The following is a 22151-nucleotide window of genomic DNA, read 5'->3' on the forward strand; positions in this document are numbered from 1 at the left end:
AGCACAGATGCACCAAACATTTTGCTTCAAATGACTAGGATAAAACCTGAAACAAAGATCTTACTCTTACAGAACATATAGCTGAAGTACTGCAACTGAGGACATAGAAAATAATGTCTCACCTTCCTTCTTTAACCATTTCACAATGTTTCCTTCTTCCATGGTAGGAGAAAGCGCAGGCATCAAAACTTTAATTGCAGGTGTAGCTGTAAAATAAGAACATTGTAATCTAGACTTGATACCTTCCAAGCACAAAAGTGCATGAGCCTGAACTAAACGTCATCATTAAGACAAAGCTGTTTTTCCAAAGCTTAAATACAAGCATTCACTTTAAATGCAATTCCAAGAACACCGAAGACAACAAACTACAGAACCTGTTACATAGAAAAGAGTCAAGCTGAGAATGAAGCCATACAAAGTGTTAAGCAAACTGAGTTCTGCCTTGGCTAAAATACCATGCTACAGCCTCTCATTCACTCCAGGACATATAGAAAAATGGAACAAAGACAAGTGAGCAGGAAATTGTGTCTCAAACTAAGACTTGTCAGATATAAGCAAGCCCAAAGAAGAGAAAAAAAGCACACACATCTCAGTCCTTAAGAGAGGCCAATCCTCTACATCACATGAAATTGGAGGAGAGGCATTGCATAGTTCCCTGCTGATGAACCCTGACATATACTCCATCCATAAATTCCTTGGTGGTATTTATCAGTTCTTCTAGCAAGATATGCAGCAAAATCATGAATGCATCTTCTGGTCAGTCTCTACGCATCTATCCTCTGACTTCTATTCTAGTGAGGAGAGAGTGGTGGAACTGTAAGGAACATATTTAGCCAATTGGTAGACTGATTTCTGACTCCTAAAGGCTAGATACTTATCATTAGGACCACTGCCTTAATGCTGAATTGCAACACCAAAAAGTGTGCCAAGAGAAAGCACGTAACTTCACCCTCCTGAAGTTTAAAAGTTGAAGAAATGCATATTCAGAGTCCTGATTTGCAGAACCTTAAATGCCAATGATATTTTCTCGAAAACCACCACAAACACTACATGCTCCTCTTCTTTAATGCAGGTTGTGGAATTTTTTCCAGATGGAAGATTAAAGCATTCTTTTAAACTAGTAAAGCTCCTGTAATCCTAGTAACTCCAGACAATAGTTTTCCAGTGATCAATTTAAGGCCCATTTCTAAATTATTTATCTGAACCTGTATTCAATGAAAACACAAAAATAGGTGCATGAGAAGAACATTGTATAAAAAGGCAAGAATCAATTATGCTTCATATTCCCTATTCTTCATAGCCAGACAGCAGCATTAAGTTTTATCATAAATAGGAAGCAGCAATATACCTCTCTCACATCTTGCTTTGCTTAGAGTAAGCAGAACAGCTTTAAAAACTTAGCAGGTATCCCATTTTATTTTATTTTATTTTATTTTATTTTATTTTATTTTATTTTATTTTATTTTATTTTTCCTGTTACTGAGGATAAAAAGAGTAATGAAATAACCTCTGAAGATTTTAAGACAAGAAGCCAGAACAGAAGTGCTTCTCATCCTTATTCTAAGTCTTAAGAATTATCCTGGTTAAGATCTCAGAGAGGACAAAGATAGAAAGGGAACTTCAATTAATACACAATGTTTTAAAGGAATTAAATTTGTCCACCTTTCTTCTTTAACTAATTAATATTACCACGTCTAATAAATCTGCCCTTGTCTGTCTCATTGCTACAGGACTATGAAAGAACTAATTATTGCACTCATAAAAAGTATTAAACTGTAAACATTTCAGAGGTTGGGTTGAGTTAAAGAAATAAGATAGTTTTCCCATTATTTCTGGACACAAAGCATTTTTAAAGCAAATCGGAAACACTGCAGCAACCATCTGATAGCCTCAGCAAGCATTAATGACCTGCCATTTCACAATGCACCAAGAGCAGAAGGCGAGCTATTTATTCCCCATAGTCCCCAGGACATCACCACAGTTAGGGTCACGCTGCCCATAACACTGCTGTAGAAATGAGCCCAGGGTATATACATGTGATTTGTGTTTCCAGAAGAATGCATGAAGAAATACGCATACTTGTTTCAACCTTCTACTCCCAAGCTAATTTTCCTTGTACGAATCAGCCCTAGAAATCGATCTGCTCTTTCCATTATACTTAAATGCTTGTCACTTTAGTATTATTCATTGCTATAATGCTTAGAAACACATCCAGACAATGTTCTGGCCAACAACAGCAATCTTTAAAAAAAACAAATCCTTGGAGGTAATCCAGTTAAGGTTTCTTTTTGCAATCTTGAATCAACGGACAAAAAAAGAAATAAATGACATTAAGAATGTCTGCTATTCTCTGAATGCCTGTGCTCATACTATGTCTAGTTTTTTCAAATACAGTAGGTTAAAGCATGAGTTTAGAACTTCCTTTATGCTCCATACATTCACTGAAATATATTTATGGATAACCGTAAGTAGAAAATACATGACTCGAAGATTTACACAACAGAAATAAACGTGCTCTGTTTTATTTGCCCAACTTGACAAGTCAACTTAGACAACCAAATAAACAAAAAAATAAGAATAATTTTGAAGTCATATCCCACACAACTCTAGGATTATCTACAACTGCTAAGCACACTTCAAGGAAAAAGAAAGCATTCCATATTTCTAATGAGATTTAGAAAGCATTTTAAAACATGATGGCTCATACGCTTCAATTTAGTAATGAGTTAATTGACCCATTCCCCAGAATATACTGCATCCCACCGCATAAATACAAAACTGAGTAACAAATTTGGGGTACTTGAACATTTTCTGTCACATAACAAGCAGCCATCACAAACCATACAGTCTCTTCCAATCAAGTTAGAAGACAAGATTCAGTGGCAAGCACATGTGATGCATTACAAAAATAAACAGGAGACAAAGCAGAAGAAAGAATCCAAAAATCAAGGCACACATTAAGTCTGAAAACTAGAGACTGAGATTTTCTGTATTACTGTGCCCCACCGCAATAATAATAACTACAATTGAGGAGCAGAGCTCAAACTTAGCATAGAAGGTATACAACTGCTTCTAATCAACAGGAACAAATGCATACATTCTACCATCACAATTCTGCAATTCTATTTAGACACAATAAGAAGAAAATCTTGTGAACAGAAAAGTTTGTGAAAACTAATGCCATGCTCCACTTTCTCTGAAGACAGCAAAGCCCTGCAAGCTGCAGGTGACAAAGTTGGTAACTCCTTAGGAAGTAGCCGACATTTTACTTCAAAACACAGTATGCTACATTTATATGGAATTATGCAATGATTTCATTCTGAAAACAAACAACTGGCTGTAAAATTCTGCGGCTCACCCCTCCAGACTTAAAATGCATTGCTAAAAGACTGCTGGGTGTCATGGATGTTATCTTTTAGATGGTTCACCTTAAAGTTTGACATGCCGCTTAAATTAGAAAACAATTTTCATATGGAAACATCTTGATCCTCAAATGTACCCCAGCAACAAAGAATTTAACAGACACACCATTGCTCTTAATTTAAAAAGAAAACATGAGCTTACTTGTTGATTTAAAAAGCAGCCAAGGTATACAATGTAAAGCAATTAACTATCTAGAAAAACATTACAAACTCTGGATTACCTGCACTGAAGCTTAGAAAAATATGCACAAAACCTAAAAAAGCAGAGAACTGAATAGATTTTATCTACACACTGGACAACTCTATGTATACTTGTATCAATATTTTTAACAGGGAAGAGGTATTGTGGTAAGCAAGCAGTTTACAATAGTTGCAGTGATTTCTCACTCCAACACGCTGCTCATTGAACTTTCACTTTTTTATGTGTACAATAAAAAGGTTAACAGTATTATCAGAGCAAAATGATGTCTTCTTCTAATCATGTTGTCACTGCAGACAAATGTGTTGGCCATGGTCTACCCAACAGCAAAACTGTTTCCCTTCTCTCCCTCCATTCAGTTTTATTTATTTACTTTTAAACTCATATCGGTGAAACTTAAGATGGGTTGCTAGGTTGCTTCTGGTGGCCTACCAAGTAAAAAAGACATTCTAGTTGCTTTCTGATGTCTGGATGGCAGACATGGTCAATAAGTTCACTGAAAAACCTTCCAACATTCACTAACAGTATTTTGGTGTCTTAAAAAGACTTCACAGCTATGAAATCAGAGTGGGTTTTTTATGCAAAAAACACCTGCTTCTTTCATCTACAGTGTATCACAGATCCAGAATCATAGAGGTTGGAAAAGACCTCTGAGATCCAACCCTCAAAACAGTTTTGCAAGGCAGTGAATCAATTAAATTTCAAATTGTGTTAATTTAAGGAAAAAACTTATTAGCTTAGCTTTTCATGACTGCCTCTTGTTCTACATTAGCTTTAACTTGATACCAATCCATGAGACACGTGAAAGAAGCTGTTCAGCCTTCTGACCCACTTACTCATACTTCCAGCAGTGCTAATATTCATGATGCTATTCAGTTATCCAGATTAGAGAATGGGTTTTACTGGTAGTTAATCTCATCACAAGAAATACGATTTCATTCATGATAGCTCCCTGACCCGACTCATCACACAGCAATATAAATAACACTGACACCCCAAATGCCCGCACAGAACGCAGTACAGGACTTAAATCTATATTAAAGGAACTGCTAACTACAAATAAAGTACTTATGGCAAAGGAAAGGAAAAAGGAGAGGCAGTTCCATTCTATTTTCTCCACTCCTTCCTCATCCCTTGGCCTCACTAAACAATCCATTCCATGGGCGTTCACCTAGGGCACAAGCATATAGAGACATTTATGTTCACAGCCAGGTTCAGAGTGCTGCAATTAAGGCTTGCTCTTCCACAGATACACAAGAACAGCAGCTTGAAGAATGGTGACCCTTCAAAGCTATTTTAGTTACTTTAATAACTTTTTACAAAGTTATTTTAGCTCAGTTAGCAATCAGACATCCAAACAGGATACAGGTTAATTGCACTGTACAGCACAGTCCTTATAGGCATTCAGTAAACAGTAAATACTGTTTACAGTAAATACTGTTGCTCTTTCATTATTGGTAAGTAAAGAGCTCAGACAATTCACACAATTTATTAAAGACAAGTGAGGCTCACTCACTCAATAGAATTTTCAACACACAAAACTTCTCAGCTCCCATCACCATCTGCTAATCAACTGCCATCAACTTTTTTTACTGCCATCAACTTTGTGCTGTCACAAACCAATTATTTGAGTTTTAAAAAGGCTTAGAAAACAACAGTTTTTATTTTTTGGAATAGAAGCTACTCTTTATGTGAAAGACAACTTCCTGTGTAGCCAAGAAAACAATTCTTAAAATATAGCATCAATAAAAAAGATTTCTGCCACCTCCTTTGTCCTTTACACTGTGTACCAAGTAAACTGAGAGAAGAAGGGAGATCCCTGGAATAAGATGGTGACTATAATCTGAATACCTCATGTTTAAGCATATCCAACAAAACACCATTTCATTGCCTCACATCTGACCTCCTCTGTTATGGAAACAGCTCCAGCTTTGTCAAAACAAAACAAACAAAACCTGTGATGAACTGAGGACAAACGCTTTCACACATGCCACCCCTGAGGTATTTCGTAATTCCCCAAGCAATACCGTCTGGTTAGTAGAGATTTAAAAGACTTGCTGCAATCTGACAGCAATTATAAGATTAAAGAATATAAGGTTCAAAAAAAAAAGTAATAGTTCATTCTTTTTTTCTTCCTGCTATGAATTAAGTCCATCAGTGCCTTGTGTCCTCAGTTTACTGTACAGCTCCACAAGGTTACTAGAATGTCAATTACCTGCTGAAACCTCAGCATGACATACACCAATTTGCAACTATAATTAAGCAGATCCACACCTTGGTGCTTTGACTACCTATAGATACAGCTGGAATTTCACATATCCCTGTCTACGGAGATGCAAAATGCAATCAAGGAGAGAAAACAGAGCAATGCTGTTCAAATCATTGAAAGTTTTCCCCCAGTACTAGATGCATTTGTATTTCACTGCTTATCTCACACAAATATTTAAGTTCTGGTTATTCCTTCTGTTACATTTTTTGACTGAACTGTCTGACAATTCATTAGATCTTTAACAACTCTCACTGCTCTCTGAAATCTCTCCCATCAGCCCATACCCTTCCTGATGTACAGCATTGAAAACTATAGCAAAACTTTGGCTGAGGCATGATCAGTGCAAAGTAGAGTGACAGAAGAATTACCACGTGCCCTCCTGATGACACTCCTAGCTTATCAACCCACTATAACTTCGGCAGCATGGTGATGATTCACTCACATTCTGTTTCCAATACACCATAAAGCCTTGACTTCTTACTGCAGGATTATGACCTAGAAAACTACCACATCCTATCCTATACTACGCATTTGTTCTTACTATTATGCACATAACTTGCTGCAATTAGTTTGAAGTTTAATCACGTCCTCAACTCATATTTGGATTGACAAACATTTTTCAGATCTCTAACAAATACAGCATTTAAAACTCGGCATCAGGCCTAGTCCTGAAAGGGACCTGAATGATCTCTGATAAATATCCTTCCAGTTAGGACACCTCAGCTTCCTTTACAGTTTGAACAACCCTACAGAGAATCCTTGAGATTATCTTTTTTACAATTTCCTTTTAGGAAAAAACACTGAGAAAAACAAAACCCACAAACATACAATACCATGCCAAAGCCTTACAAAGTCAATCTATAACACAGATAGCACTGTTACACCTTACAAAAGAAAATCTGAGTGGCCTGATGAAACAAAGTGTTCCTAAGCCTTGTCAGTATTTCATAATTTGTTTGGCTGGTTGCTTAACTGCAAGCTCCGAAGACAAACAAAAAGTCAGGAAAGTATTTTCGTGGAGTTTTTTTGAAAACACAGATGAGAAAGATAACAAAGACATCTTTCTGCTTTCCCTCCATCTCACCTGTTCTCTGCAGCTGATAGCTGCAACACTAATTTGTGTGAATGACATCTAACTTGTCCTAAGTTGTTCTCTGAATAACTCGTGCCCTTCACCTAGCTTAGCTTTTGTCAACATGTCTGTGCATTGATTTAGCTCTCAGTGAAAGCTCAACCAATACATACTTGGGTTTTGGTGTATTCTGTTGCGTAACACACTGGGCCTTATTTCTCATACTAACTTACAAGTTGTTTCTTCAATGCTTCTGCAAGATTACAGCTGCATCATTTTACACCTTGATTTTTTCATTTTTGTTCCTACGTGCTCACTCCTGGTCATTTCACTTGAATTGTGCTGTATGCTTTTTTGCTTCCTCTTTCAAATGCACTGATGAGTTTTCTTGGAAACTGACCTTTGCTTTCTCTCCTTCACACTGCCCTCCTTTTTTCAAATGCTCAGACATTTTAATGCTATTTACTCATTGACAGCTTAACATCTGGATGCTACAGATGTTAACCTTACCACCTCCGATATCATACGAGCATAGAAAAACATATTTGGGCTCCTAAAGGAGGAAGAAAACGTTACCTAAAATAATACATACACATGAAGTCTGCTGAATGAGCACAACTTTCTCAAAGTAAACTGAAGAACTGAAGATGTGTTCTTTAGAATGTGACACCAAACTAACAGAAGCTCAGCATAGCAGCCCTCACGTGGATGAGAAGCCAAGAAGCTGCCTTTGAAATTAAGTACAGCATTTCAGTGCTAAACCCTAAGTTTGAACATCTTATAGACTCAACCTCAGACTTCAGAGAGCGGGAGCAACGAACGTGTAAGAACCATTTAGGAACAGAACTGAAAAAAAAATAATATCCAGAGAGGAATCCGGCAGCTACACAGACTAAAGGAATTAATATTTGATGAACGATCAGCTTCGGGCCAAATATAGGAGCAAACCTGCCGAAAAGCACTCGCGCTTTGGAACTCCGCAGACCAAGACAGCAGCATCCAGCCATGCAGGCTCCACCTCCACGGCCTCCCGTTCAATTTGTGGTAGGACGGAACTGCTCCTTTAGTTCTCGATCCACCTCTCGGGCCTTGCAAGCCCCGCACACCGACCGGTAGCACCGGGCGCTCACAGCACATACCCGCACAGCTCCGGCCCACCGAGGCTCCTTGCTACCGCTGTCCCCGCGCAGCAGCAGGCCGGCTGCAGCCCAGCACTCACCCAGCAGCTCCTGAGTGCCATGCAGGAGCCTCCAGCCTCCCCGGGCGGGGAGGGCCTGCCCAGCGCCCAGCACCGGCCGTCCGCCTCGCAACAACCTCAGCACCCCGGCGCCGCCGCTCCGCCACCAGGAGGCCGCCATCTTGCCTCGCCCTCACTGCCGGAGCGGGGCTGTCCCTCGCGCTGCCTGAACGGAAAAGCCGGCACGCCTCCGCCCAGCCGTCCGCTGCGCGACTGCGGGCAGTCGGGGTTACGGCCCGCTCTGGGTTACGGCGGCAGGACCCCGCGCACGCACCGGCGTCATGGCTGCCGCCGGCGGTCACGGCCTGGAGCTCAACAACGGCCGCGACGCGGCGCAGGTAACGAGGCGGCGGCTGCGGTAGCAGCGCTTGGTCCGGAACGAGGCGGGCTTTAAGCCAGGCCGTAGAAAAACGTGTCCTAAAAGAGAAAACAGTCCCCTTGTAATTGAAGTCATAAATAATACCGTCATGCTGAAATATGACTGCCACCCGTTTAAACTGAGTCTCGGAATTTAAATTCTTCGTTTTCTGATCGCTTTTAATTGATCCTTTTCTAATTTATTTTTAGGATAAGTTACATCCGAGAAATCTTATCCCAGAACTTTGTAGACTGTTTTATGGTTTAGGCTGGGTAACAGGAACTGGTGGAGGAATCAGCCTGAAATATGGGTAAGTAAAGATAGAAGAGCAAGAAGCTGTATGATCTTTAAAGGTCCTAAAAAGAGAAACCTTCACTCTGCAAATACCTTTCAGGGTCTGTCACTGCCCCATCATGGACACCGTAACTTAAAAGTTACTAATCTCTTGATTTTCCTGACATACGTGCAGTGTATATCAGAAAAAGAAACAACACGGCTATTAGTAGAGTAGCTTCCAATGCATCTTACATGGTAGGAGTTGTAATCTGAATGACTGTACTCATTTTTATACCTACATTAGCGCAAGGTACGTTTCAGAATGAACAGCCGTGAGGCAGAGAGCAATTAGACTAGCCTAGAATGGTTCCATAGGAACAACTGAAGTTCTAGCAGCTAGTTTTACCTTACATCCTGATCACCATTACTGACTGTACTGTTCATAGGAACAACTCAGGGTGAAGATGCCAAGATATGGCATAGCATTATTAAAATCAGATCTAGAATATTTTATCAGCTGTCCTGTATTTCACTTCTTCTGAACCATGAATTTCATGACAAGAGAGAAAAATATTCAAACATCTCACACTTCTTAAGAGATAAACCTGTAACTTGATACACCTGTAACTTGACTAATTATTCACTAGATGTCTCTGTGCTCCTGAATTTAAAGCACTGCTGCTGAAACTAAAAGTGATTAAGTACGAGATAACAGTCTGATTTTCTTTGTTGTTATTGAAAATATTTCAGTTGCCTCCTTAAAATTATTTACATTTAAATCAACATTTTTATGGATTTTGTTCATGTGAACTGTGGAAGAAAACAACAAAACAAAACCAAAAGACAACCCCATCTACCCGTGACCACATATATAGAAGAGCAATCAATTTATTGTCACAGTTTAGTTTTGCTTTTTCTTTTCAAGTGAATGTAGAGCTCTAATGCTCGTGCTGTTAGAAAGACATTTGTTTTTTAATAGTTTTACCTATCTTCAAATTTTTTTTAGGAATGAAATCTATATTGCTCCTTCAGGAGTCCAGAAGGAAAGAATACAGGTACGTTTAACTGCATTTCTACCTTAGTGCTTATCTTCAGATGGGTAAAATTACCTATGTTTAGCGTTTTATTTTTCCTTAGATAAAGTTGGGCTTACAATACTATGGTTTGCATTCCTGAAATAACTGGATTTCTCCTCTTATTTAAGTTCTTGCCTGCCAAACCAAGCCTATGGCCAGCATAAAAGCAGAGAAGACTGAAAGTTACTTAAGATCAGCTTTTTTTCTTTTTCAAGATTAAATGGCTTTATAGCTATCTGTGTACAGTTTCAGGTTACTGTAGCACACGCGTATTACGCTTTAACGCCTCTTTTCTGTTTCTTGTTTGAGTGACTGGAAATCTTTTTCTTGATCTTCTCAGTCAACAGATGGGCTTGCTCCAAGAAAGGGTGATGTTGGCTATATTATGCATTTCCTTTCCTGGAACAGCAAAAACCCTAAAATATAAGTGCAGGGGAAAATGGTAATTGATAACCATTTTATGTCAATAGGAAAATTGTTATAGATCTCTGAGGGGAAATACAATGAAACATGAAAGGAATCTCTTTGCTGATAGAAACTTGAAGTTCTGCACAGTACTCGCTAGGAACATTAGCAAATACGACAGGAAAAGGCATTATATGGCAAGGCTGTGATATTTTGCTCTTTGCTGGCAGCAGCAGTGGATTGAGCGTAGTGAGTAAGGAGATCTCTTGTAACTGTATTTCCTGTTAACTTTTTTAATGACACAGTTTTACTTCTACCGTGGACAATTCAACAGCTACAGCTGTATACTGCAAAAGTAACATTTCTGTAAAGCTACTCTTTGTCTGTTTGTTTTTAGTAAGTCACTACTTTTCCTTTTGAGCTTCGGACGGTCTGTTATTTAGATACAAGCCATCTCCTTTCTTTGCAAATTTTAGTTTTAGTACTCCTTGACAGCAGTACTGAAAGGAGGTACCAAATGCTCATTTACTTTAGACAGTAATGATAATTAGGGTTAGTGGATAAATGTAGGGCCTTACAAAGTTGAAATTGCATTTGTTATTAAATACGTTGTGTGTCTGTACGTATATATCTCCTTAGAAGGAAAATGAAACTGTTCAGGTAATCACAGGTCAAAATAATTTCTCTGATGCAGCCAGAAGATATGTTTGTTTGTGACATGAACGAGCAGGACATCAGTGGTCCCCCAGCTCACAAGAAACTAAAGAAAAGCCAGTGCACGCCTCTTTTTATGAATGCCTACACTATGAGAGGTATGTAGCAAATCTTTTTGCTTTACTGTTGACTGAAATGCCGTATATACATTGTCAACAACATTCAAATTCAGTACCAGATTCTTTAAAAGTAGAAGTCACAGTGAAAAAGACACAAGCCTGTAAAATAAATAAATTTGTCCAAGCACACACACAACGTAATGTAATCCACAGTAACATCCGTAAGCCTTTTCTACAGCTTCCTATGTAACTACACCCAAGGTCATTTTCAGCACTGATTTTTAGTCCAGTATATTAATAGGTTGTTGGAGGGAATGGGAAGTCTTTGACATGCCTTGGCTATTGTCAAAGGTTCTAAATTATTATGTGAAAGAAATATGAAGCTTTTCCTTACCTTGTAATCACAGTGCCAGTTTTCAGTGGACCATCCATTTCCTTTTCTGGTGTCAGGGATGTTAAAGAAGTCTCTTCTTTATAAGTTTGGGAATTCTTTAGAATCGTTGATTTCTGATAAAATTATTAGAGTGTTTTAGTTTTTACAGCACATAAGAAAACTATAGAAGGAGTGCTTCTCTTTGCTTTTGTGCAAGTAGCTTTTCTCTTGCAATTTGTCACTAAGTAAAAGTTGACATTGCTGTCCTAAAACACTCTATAATTATCCTTTATAAGTGAGCAATTATTTCCTACCTTTATTTAGGCTGCTTTGCAATTTTTCTTCTGATACAGTAAATTACCATTTGCTAAGATGCGTAGCCAAAGAAAATGAATCAAATACAGTAACAATTTTTTCTTAATAAATGCCTTTCAAATATTATAAAATATATAATATATATATATATATTATATTTTTTTCCTCTTCTTAGGAGCAGGTGCAGTGATACATACCCATTCCAAGGCTGCTGTTATGGCTACCCTTCTTTACCCAGGGAGTGAGTTCATTATTACCCATCAGGAGATGATAAAAGGAATCCAGAAGTGTTCTTCAGGAGGCTATTACCGGTACATTTTTAAGAGCAGAGATGTGCTATTTGATTGCTTATTTTCAGCAAAATAGATGATAAGTAATTTGAGTTATGTGTGTTGAAGTGTATAATATAAAGTATTGTAAATGAGTAGTAACAAGACCTCTGGAATAAATCATTGGCTTCCCCTAAGAGGGTCTCAAGCCTAAAGAGATCTGAGATAAAATCTTGCAAAGTCAAGGTTACTGTGGTCCATTGAGCTGTAGAAACAGATTAAATAAAGAGCAAATATCTTGATAAATATATCAAGAAAAGAGCTGTTAACTCATCTGTCCAACATTTAACTGATACTGTAGCCAGCCAACATTAGGTTTGATTGATAAGTGCAAACTGCGTTTGGATGGACTTCACATATCATTACCTGTGTTAGTTTAGGGCAAGTTAAGAGAGTTGAGGATTTCGTATTTTACTTGATGGACTTTGAAAGAAAAATCAGAATAAACAGCTCATTAAAGATAACATTGTTACTTTCCAAGGACGAGCTCTGAGGTAAGTGGTGAGTTATTCCAAATTATGTGTGATGGCTTGTTTTGAGGACTCCACCCACAGACGGTTGAATTGAGACCAGCAAACAATATTTATATAATACGTGACAATTAGATGAAAAATTGAAAGGCTAAATTCTTTCCACTTTTTGATGTAAATTTTTATATATAACAATTGCCCTTTGGCAAGGGAGCAAACAACATGTTTGGCATGTGATTTTATGCCTGGACGTATTTTATTTAAAGTCTTGGTTGACTTGCCAGTTTTACCTTCTTGTTAGCATTAGCATTTGCATTTATTTTTTTTTTGTGGCAGAACTTCCTAGTGAAAACATCCCTTATACTGAACTGCCTGACACTGGCTTGGAAAAAAAAGCAACAACGACAACTTCCTTTTATTGGATTTGCATTGTGGATTTCCAGAACTCCCGTATTTTAATCAGGAAGCACTGTGTCTGTTGCACTCCATATCTACAAATTGTCCTATAGCATCCAGCTAACATATTAGAAAAAGAAAAAAAAATTAAAAGTTCAGAGCTCCAGATCACGTTTGCTAAGTACAAACTTTCCATAAGTTCCATTGCCTTGCCTCACACCAGACTGCACGCTGAATCAAAAAGAAATTCTGGAAGCTTTCTGTTACAGATATTTACTGGCCTAAATACGATCCCTGAATGCTAGAATAGTTTTACCTTTTGTTTCTGTAGAATTAAATCTGCAGTAAGTAGCTTTCAAAATCTCAGACAGTCTCCAAGTATTTTATATGAACTTTTTGTGTCAGTGTAGGCTCCTTATGTTTCAGTAAAATATTTTTTAATCTCTCTAGTTTAACTCTTCCAGAGTCTTTTGTGTGTTTTATAGCTAATCATTCTTACAATAAAAGGTTATGATGAGGAATCAATTTGTGATGTTTATACCTGCTTCCAAACCGATGTCCAAGTACAAAGTAGAAACTAGCAAAGCAATCCCTTAGTTGAAATGTCCTAGCTAGTAGCACACACTCCAAATATAATGTTGATCATTAGAATATATGAGAGTCAAAGTAAACCTACAAACACTTAATTTTCTTCCCCCGCTATTTTGTAGAGTTCCTTGGGAAAAGAATCAGCATTGAGAACTGTAATACATGAGACAACAACATTTTGTTAATATTTAATATGAAGTATAGGCTATATTCATTTTACCTTTGCTTCCCCTCTGTGTTTTTTATAAGTTCTGCTAACATCCAGTCTTGAAATATCTAAGAGATCTCAATGATAAATCTGAACATGAACTGGGGACTTATTAAAAACTATTTAAACAAGTTTCTGCCAGTGTTAATTAAGGTTCAAACAATGCCAAATATCCCGATCTCCTTCACAAGAAACTCTTAGGCAAGTTCCATTGAGTAACATGCATCATCTTGTCTTTGGAACTGGGGCTCTCAAGCTCTCTTCAGATCACATGTAGCCCACCAACCACTCTATCACAGAAGAATTTATTTTTCATATGTTGACACTTTCTATTTATATGCCTTAGCAGGACAATTTTTTTTTCCAGGGGCTTTTTGGACTATCTAAATTCAATTTTATTCTGCTCTCCAGCAAACAGTTTTATTTCCTTCTTTGTGATATGATTCTTTTGAATAATTTAAGCTGAGATCAAGCTTGTAGGCAATGCCAATGCGTGATGAAGAAAGTCTGAAAAAGTTGCAAAGGGACCTAACTACAAAGCGATGATAGGTGAACAAACAACCATATCTAATGCATTAAAAGTTATTTTCTTTTTGTGCCTCAAGTTCAGATATTGCCAGCAGGTCATGAAAGTGGGAGACATTCCTGAATTCATTTGCTGCTGTGTGACTCACAAGAGAAGAGCTTAAAAATCTCTAGTGATGAGAATCTGTTAATACCTTTATGCAAAGGAAAAGCTCTTTCTAATGGAAGAACTGAAGTAAAAGATAGATCACTGTTCCAAACATATCAATTTTAAGATATATATGTCTATTTTTCTCTTAGATATGATGATACACTGGTGGTTCCCATTATTGAGAATACACCAGAAGAGAAGGATCTCAAGGAAAGAATGGCAAAAGCAATGGAAGAATACCCAGATTCTTGTGCTGTTTTGGTCAGACGTCATGGAGTCTACGTATGGGGAGAAACATGGGAAAAAGCCAAAACAATGTGAGTACAATTAAGGTATATTTTGCTATTATACCTCAAAATTTTATAGACTGCTGTTTTCTTAATCTCTGACCATTGTCAGTGACTCAGAAATTCATAAGCTTTTAGCCTCATTGAATTTACAGGTTCACTGGGTTCATCCATGATTTCACTGTTTGATTTTTCTTTCCAATCTATTCTGAATGATAGAGTTCCCAACATTTTCCTTTTACATGGACAAGTGCAAAACATCAAGACAGTCTCTGCTTTTAAATGATACCTGCCAATACTGTTCACCCAGTCTTCTCTAGTCCCTTTTTTTTGGGGAGGAGAGGAAGTATGCGGGCATTGGAAATTCCATTCTTCATTTGCTGCTGGAAGTGCAACACATCGGGATCATGTAGCTGAAATGCTGGGCACCAGGTGTTCTTTCTGACATTTCATGCAGTTGCGATGGAAATAAACGTTAACAGCTATCCAGTCAGACTGTCACACAGATGATGTACAGCTCACAAAATATAACCGTTACCATAAAAAGCAGTAAGACTTGAATGTATTGAGCCTAACTTTACACTTCACCTGTTTCTCCATTTAATTCTAGGTGTGAGTGTTACGACTACCTATTTGATATCGCAGTGCAGATGAAGCAACATGGACTAGATCCTTCAAAACATCCAACGGGAGAAAATGGAATCTTGTGAATGACAGCAATATTCAGGTGTGAGTTTATCTGTAGAAATTATCTGTTTGCAGGGAAAGGCTATAGGTGACACCATCTGTTCAGTCTTCTCTCCCACTTGGATACCAGAACAGAAGCTTCAGTACTCTCCTGCTCTCTTACCACTGCGGTTTGTCTACACCTGAAATCATGCTTCCTTACCACCTAGAGCACTGAAAGGATATATATAAAGTATGTCCTGTGCCTATTTTAACACTTAGGTACAGCTTGGAGTGCAATTGCCTTTTCAAACCAAGGTATATCCAGCATTACCAGAATGAAAACAATGAAAGAAAAAAACCTCATCCTAAAACTCTGATTTTTAGAGAGATGCCTGAACATGCACTTCTGTTCCTCAGCAAGTTCTTTTTTTCAGTCTTTTCTCAGTAATGTTACTTGTTTGGTGTACTTTTCTGCTCTTGAGCAATTTGAATAAGTTGAATTAATTAGTATCACGTTTACATCTAGTGATGCTAACTGTGAATTTCTTTTTTCTAATGCAGCAGTGATCAGTGGTTTCGTTCATAACCAGTATTTTTAAGTAAAAGAATGTATGTAATATGATCAAGCGGTATTTTATGTAATTGAAGGAGAAAGCACTCTGAAACGATTGACACATAAGCTTTTTAAAGTACAGCAGGGCAAAACACAGTGGTAGCACAATAGTTCAGAGTTTGGCATCCCTCTTCCTGTAAATCTAAGCAAGTCTAAAGATACTGCTACTGAGATTAGAAAAGAGTCCCTGGACCAGAGTAGTGGTCTAAATAGAAAGGGCGAACCTGTTGCACAGAGTTGGTCCATCAGATAATCCTCTCCACCCACTGTGTTTGCATCAGAAGAGATGAAAAACGGGTGCTTAGGCAGCATGAGCATCAAACAGCCAAGTACTCAGAGCACTGGCTGTTATGCCCACGCTAGAGGAGGAAGCAGTGGGACAGGACGCTTACTGTCAAATGAGTCCTTGTGTGAACAAGTATTTGGAGTGCTGCCACTGCATGCAAGGACATCTGCCTACCACACCTGCACAGAGCTACCCCATGGCCTCTTTGAGATGAGTTCTAAATTTTTCCTCAGCGGAATTAATCTTCCTTTGCCCATTTCTTATGGCTGAATACCTAATTTTAGAGTATAGAATCATTAAGGTTGAGAAAGAATGCTAAGATCACCTAGTCCAACCTTTGACGTATCACTATTGTGCCCATTAAACCATGTAAATCTTTGTTTATGTCTTGTTTTCCCTACACAGATTTCTTATGTGATTATGGGAGTTCCATTTTCCACCTCTCACTCTTGAAGCCAGAAGGGGGTGCTCTTGTACTCAGCTGATTGACAGATGTTGGCAGCCAATTTTGACCAGACGAATCAAAGAAGAAAAAGAGTTACAGAGATCCTGAATGATCATTGCTGTTTATGGGTACTGGCAGAAGCTACTTTAGGAGGAATGAAAATTCATGTTCGAAGTGCTACAGAGAACTGATGTGACACATTGTTTGCGTGATTTAAAAATTAGGATTTTAACAAATTTGCATTTGCTGATCCTGCTCCACTGCTGCATCATTTGACTTGTTCGAGATATAAGTCTCTGAAAGATAAAGCAGTCCTTATTCGTTGGAAGGATATGAGGACCTCCCCTTAATTAAAAGTTATGTTCAAAAGGATTGTTTAAACTACTGATTAATTTATGCTTCATTAATTTCTGTGAAATTAAGCCTGTAACACGTGCATTTTTTAAGTCATATTTTAATTGTTATTCTGTGTAGGGAACTCACAATTTTGTAGCATGCATTTGGAAGTTGTTGCTGAGAAATTCCTCCAGGTCTTACCTATTCTTTACCTCTTAAAATTCATTCACTTTCAATGCGATTTAAAACACTTTTTTTTAAATGAAGTGCTATTAGCCAGTCTTATGTCAGTTTACTCAAAACAGCTCATTAAAATTTCCTTTTATATGTTTATGTATCTTTAGTGTTTTTATTTCAAAACCTGGAATAGCCCCAGTGGCATCTGTCTAAGCCATGACTGACCGACTTTGTGACTGAGTATCAAGGCTCTCATCCCAAGGAAGAACACCAATTGACAGCTTACATTGCCAGAAATGAGAGGCCTTGTTTTCCCTTCTGTTTTCTGCTAGGGGCCATACATTCCCACCATTTCCCTTGCATCATCTTTGGCACTTGTTTGAGCTCCTGTGAGGTGAATTAACTCATTAACCTAAGAGAAACTACTGCAGGGGGTAACAAGAAAATAATTATATTGCTTCCTAATCAGCCACTGTTAAAAAGTTAACTCAGAGGTGGGTTCAGAGTACCAGAGCTGGGGCAAAAGGGGATATAACTAACATCAGAGACAAAGAAGACTCTATTTGATGAGGATGACTGTTCAGACTTACTCAGCTATTTGGCTAAACCAAGGAGTCGGGAAGAAATTTCTTGGATTTTTTGACCTATGCAGAGAACTGACTTCCTTTAGTTGTGTATATCAGACCATTGATTTTAAGGCAACATATACTGATGGTCCTTCTATTTACTGGTAATGGTGTTATGCTAAATTCATGCAAAAAACATCCTGTTTTGTCTTGATATGTGTGTGCCCATCTAACAGTCTAATGCTGGGCTCCAGCAAAACTCATTTTCAGTAAGGCATCAAGTTATAAAACAAGTGCCTGCTGATGAGAGCTGATCCAGCTTGGGCAACAGCTGATTCGAAGCAGTAAGATGTGGTTACCTGTGCACTGCTGTAGTCAACAGAGTTGTTGCTGCTATGCTGCTGGTTTGTCATCAACCCCATGCCTCATGTTTCCACATCTTCATGGCAACTGCAGCATGTGTTCCTGTGCAGGGCACAAAAGAGCATGTTCAGCATCTGCTGCTACCAAAGTGCAACTATCAAAGAAGGGATCAAGACCTCAAGTGATGAAGAGTTACCATTAGACTGGAATGAGATATTGTAGGGAACAATTTGCCACAGGAAGCTCACCAACTACTTATCTACCAGCAAAACTTATCCTCACCTTGCTGGGAGGCTTCAGGTTTTCTCAACAGGAAACCCTAAATCTTTGTGCTCAAATTTGGCCTGAACCCTGGCTCTCAAATTTGTGTGGTAAGTCAATTACTGACTTAAGAACTTTTACTAGGAATTTTCATATGGATTAGATAGCCTCCCTTCTATTCCCTGCCTGATGATTGGGCAGTGAGACTAATCTATGCCACTGTATTCTTACCTTAAAGAATTAACCAGTGTTTCTGGGTGTATTCACATGTTAGGAACCAGAATAGCACTGACTGTTCTGTATCTTTTGTATAAATACTTTGCTTGCAGTGACCAATTTCACATTCTGTAATTATATGTAGATTGCAGCAAGAAACTGGGTCGAAAACCTGGGTTTTTTGTTTTTTTTTTATCATGACCTGTTGATGTGACAGTTTACCTGGTGAAGTCTATTTGCAGTCTATTGATTGTGACCTTTAAACTGAGGTTTCTGCAAAAAGTGAATTCCTGCAGTATTCTTGCAGGTGTCAAAATACAGCATAATGATATAATTCCATAATAGTGATGTTTGGTAAGGAAAAAGATTATTTAAGTTCTGTTCTGCATGTTCAATAATGACAAACTACAATGGAACAGTCAAGGAGAGCCAAATATTTTGCCAATTATGTTCGTCTGGGGTCATATGTTAATTACAAATATGCACTAGCTCATCCAAATACAATCTGTAATACTACAACCTTCATAAAATTTGCCAAAAAGAAAAAATATATATATCCACATTTTCTGTACCAGTTATGTTCTTCCATAGATGATTTTGAGATATTTGAAATCCCATTCATTCAGTGATACAAAAATGAGCTAAATAAACTCCTCCCACGCCTTTGCATGATCCCTTCAACAAAGAAATTGGTAATTTGACAACGTTGGTGGCTTCACAAGCCTGTTGATTACTCTTCCCCAGAGTGTTCGGAAAGCTCTTACAGTTCACTACCAATTATGCAAGACAAAGATATTAACATTTCCTAAGTCATTTATAGTTTCCAGTTCACATCATTTTGAAGTCAAGTTCATTTTCTGAACTGTAGATTAATAGCCAGTTAGATATGTATATCTTTGCAACAAGTATTTGATCACCACTGAAGCCGATTATCTGGCTTCAGTATCACCAGATAGGATTATGTAAAATGTCATAATTCCCACTTCAAGAGGATCATCGAAAACAGTAATTAAGTTCCAGAATTTCCCAATAAAAATTATTTCCTAACTAACATCCTACTTGCTTTCCAAGAAGGAAATGAAGTTGTGGAATGCAGCACCTAGTAATATCAAGTGATAAAGCTATAACTTATATTGACAAAACTGCTTACTGCAAGTCCTTTATAGTGCCATAATGCCTCAATAACGCCATCCTATTTCCTGTAACTCTGAAATCATCATTTAAATATTAACAACTGAAAATCCCACTGATTAGTAGAACAACACAGCTAGCTTGATATCCTTCCTCTAAATTTCTTGTTACTATTTGGCAAATAGATATCTAACAATTTTTTTGCAATCCAGCCATCTACCTACCACCAGTGAAGACAACAGGAAAGTGACAAATAAACATGGAGCAGTTTATCTATTTTTCTGTTGCTTGATACAGAAACGATCAATATATAGGAAAAAAAAAAAAAAAAAAAAAGATAAGAAAAAGAAAGAAATAAAAACAAATACCAAAACCCTCTGAGCTGTTGTAAGGTACAGTATCGTTACTGAATGGAGTTAGTGGTCATATACTTTACAGATTCACACTTCAGTTAAAGAGATTAGGAGAATGCTTTCTTTTTGAAGCTGATTTGGTACTCCCTTTTCTTATAAGGGGAGGTAGTTTTATTTTCTTTTTCTAAATATAGGGTGAAATAAAACTGTGACCTACAGACCCACGCAGAGCACAAGTACTGAGTCACGGTGTGCTTTTATAACAGGGGTGCGTATGGCTGAGCTTTGAAAGAATTAATCAAAGCTTTCATAGAAGTCAGAGAGCCTCCCTGCTTGGTTTCCTTTTACATCAGCACTGTGCCTTGGTGATTCTTTAAGCCTAATGTTGCACCAGAAATGTACTACTTGATGTGTTTTCCTATAAAAGCAAGCTTCTCAGTCCTTGTGTCCTAAGAAAAAAAAGAAGAAAGAAAAAGACTTTCTGACACTTATCCTGTCAGTACATGAGAGTTTGCATCAGGTGATAAACAAAATCCTAGTGTTTTTGAGCTGATTTCATCAACACAGGGATCTGTTTCTGCTAAATTTGAATGCCAGTGGCTCAGCACACGGGGCACGTCACTGAAAAATTACTCTGGAGGTGAAACTCCCAGTGAAACCGTAACAGTTGGTTCTTCCTCCGGATTTTATTCTACTAATATTTTAAACTGAGTTTGCTCTTAAATACTTGAATTTTTCTATGTCTTCAGATTTACTCATGTCTGATGTGTTTTACTAAAGCTCAGTCAGAAAAAAAACTCGTGACAGGCCGGGCTGCAATACTAAGAATGGACCAAACATGTTTGACTAGATGATATTTAATGGAAAATCACAGAAATTATATTGCCTGAACAGCATTTGCAAACACCCACTCACTCTACACTTACGTATGTGTGTTGTTTTGTTTTGTTTTACTCTAAGATACTGTGCTACTGTACTAGCAAGTTTCTCCCATCTTGACAGATAAAATTACAGAGTTTAATCTCCAGAAACTAGCTCAACAAGAATTTATTTAAATAGCTGGGCATAAATTCTCGCTCCTAAATGAGCCTCAGATTAGCTCCAATTTCTCTAATGGTAATTTCTGATAATTACAAACAGAATACACTGGATATAGAAGAAAGAAGAGGTCTTATATTTAAAGCAAAGAGCTGGAAGTCTAGATTCTGTGGCTGATTCAAGTGTTACCTTAAGGTCATGCCTTGAACAGTTCACTTTGATGGGAGTTTCAAAAGAGCGTGAATGAATCAGATACTACCCTAAATCCCACTGCAGAGCTAGGTGCGAAATTTCACCAGGCTCACCTGGAACTCCCAGGACTTCACTCTGTGCTTCTGATCAGGGGATAACATTTGCATGTTCTGCATAGACGGCAGATGCCTAACGACTATTTTTTTCATAAAAAAAAAAAAAAAAAGAAGAAGCCCTATTACTGGAAACATTTTAAGAGAAAGCTTGCCTGAAATAACTTAGCGTCATGTAGGTTTACAAAAACAAGAAGGCCAGAACTCATCTTTTCTGCTTACCCAGGTACATTGTGACTAATTCCTCCTCTCCCGAAGGATACCAGCCATTTGCCTTTCCAGATCTCATTCCCATCCCTTAATTCCTATTCTCCAGAAAAAGCAGATTATCCCAAAGGTCCCCATCTTGGCACATTTCCTAGAAACAACATTGCTGCAATACATTCAGGTACACATACGCGCACAAACGATGATGGCAAACTACCTTGACCTCAGTACTAAATGTAGTGATTGCATTTCTTTTGTTTTCATGCTTTGTCACATGTGCATGCCTTCCGTTTTAATCCTGCTTTTTCTCCCTCACTTCTTTTTCTGTATCCCCTTTGCAATGGAACGTAAGCTTAATACTATTTGTGTTCTGGTTGAACTTGCAAACTCAGGAATATTTTACTGCCAGGCAGAACTGCTCAGCTCTTCACTGGTTCATCACAGAATGGCTTAGGT

The 22151-nt window shown here is 38.0% G+C and overlaps 2 protein-coding genes across 2 annotated transcripts in view; one reads left to right on the forward strand and one right to left on the reverse strand.

Moving 5' to 3' along the window:
- The window catches only part of PDHX (pyruvate dehydrogenase complex component X), a 35750-nt gene extending 27292 nt beyond the window's left edge, over positions 1-8458 (reverse strand). The window contains exons 1-2 of the mRNA XM_072338143.1: positions 8182-8458; positions 123-206 (exon numbers count right to left, since the gene is read on the reverse strand). Coding sequence (XP_072194244.1) covers positions 123-206; positions 8182-8320 — 223 coding nt within the window. The 5' untranslated portion in view covers positions 8321-8458. The remainder of the gene's footprint in view (positions 1-122; positions 207-8181) is intronic.
- Positions 8338-17410, forward strand: APIP (APAF1 interacting protein). Its single transcript, XM_072338144.1, has 8 exons — positions 8338-8537; positions 8767-8867; positions 9840-9888; positions 11009-11126; positions 11951-12086; positions 14592-14759; positions 15340-15456; positions 16703-17410. The coding sequence occupies exons 1-7, from the start codon at positions 8481-8483 to the stop codon at positions 15437-15439; spliced, it is 729 nt and encodes a 242-aa protein (XP_072194245.1). The 5' UTR covers positions 8338-8480; the 3' UTR covers positions 15440-15456; positions 16703-17410.
- The last annotated feature ends 4741 nt before the right edge of the window (positions 17411-22151 follow it).

Source organism: Excalfactoria chinensis, chromosome 5 (genome assembly GCF_039878825.1).
Source record: "Excalfactoria chinensis isolate bCotChi1 chromosome 5, bCotChi1.hap2, whole genome shotgun sequence".
In the NCBI taxonomy this organism is placed as follows: Eukaryota; Metazoa; Chordata; class Aves; order Galliformes; family Phasianidae; genus Excalfactoria; species Excalfactoria chinensis.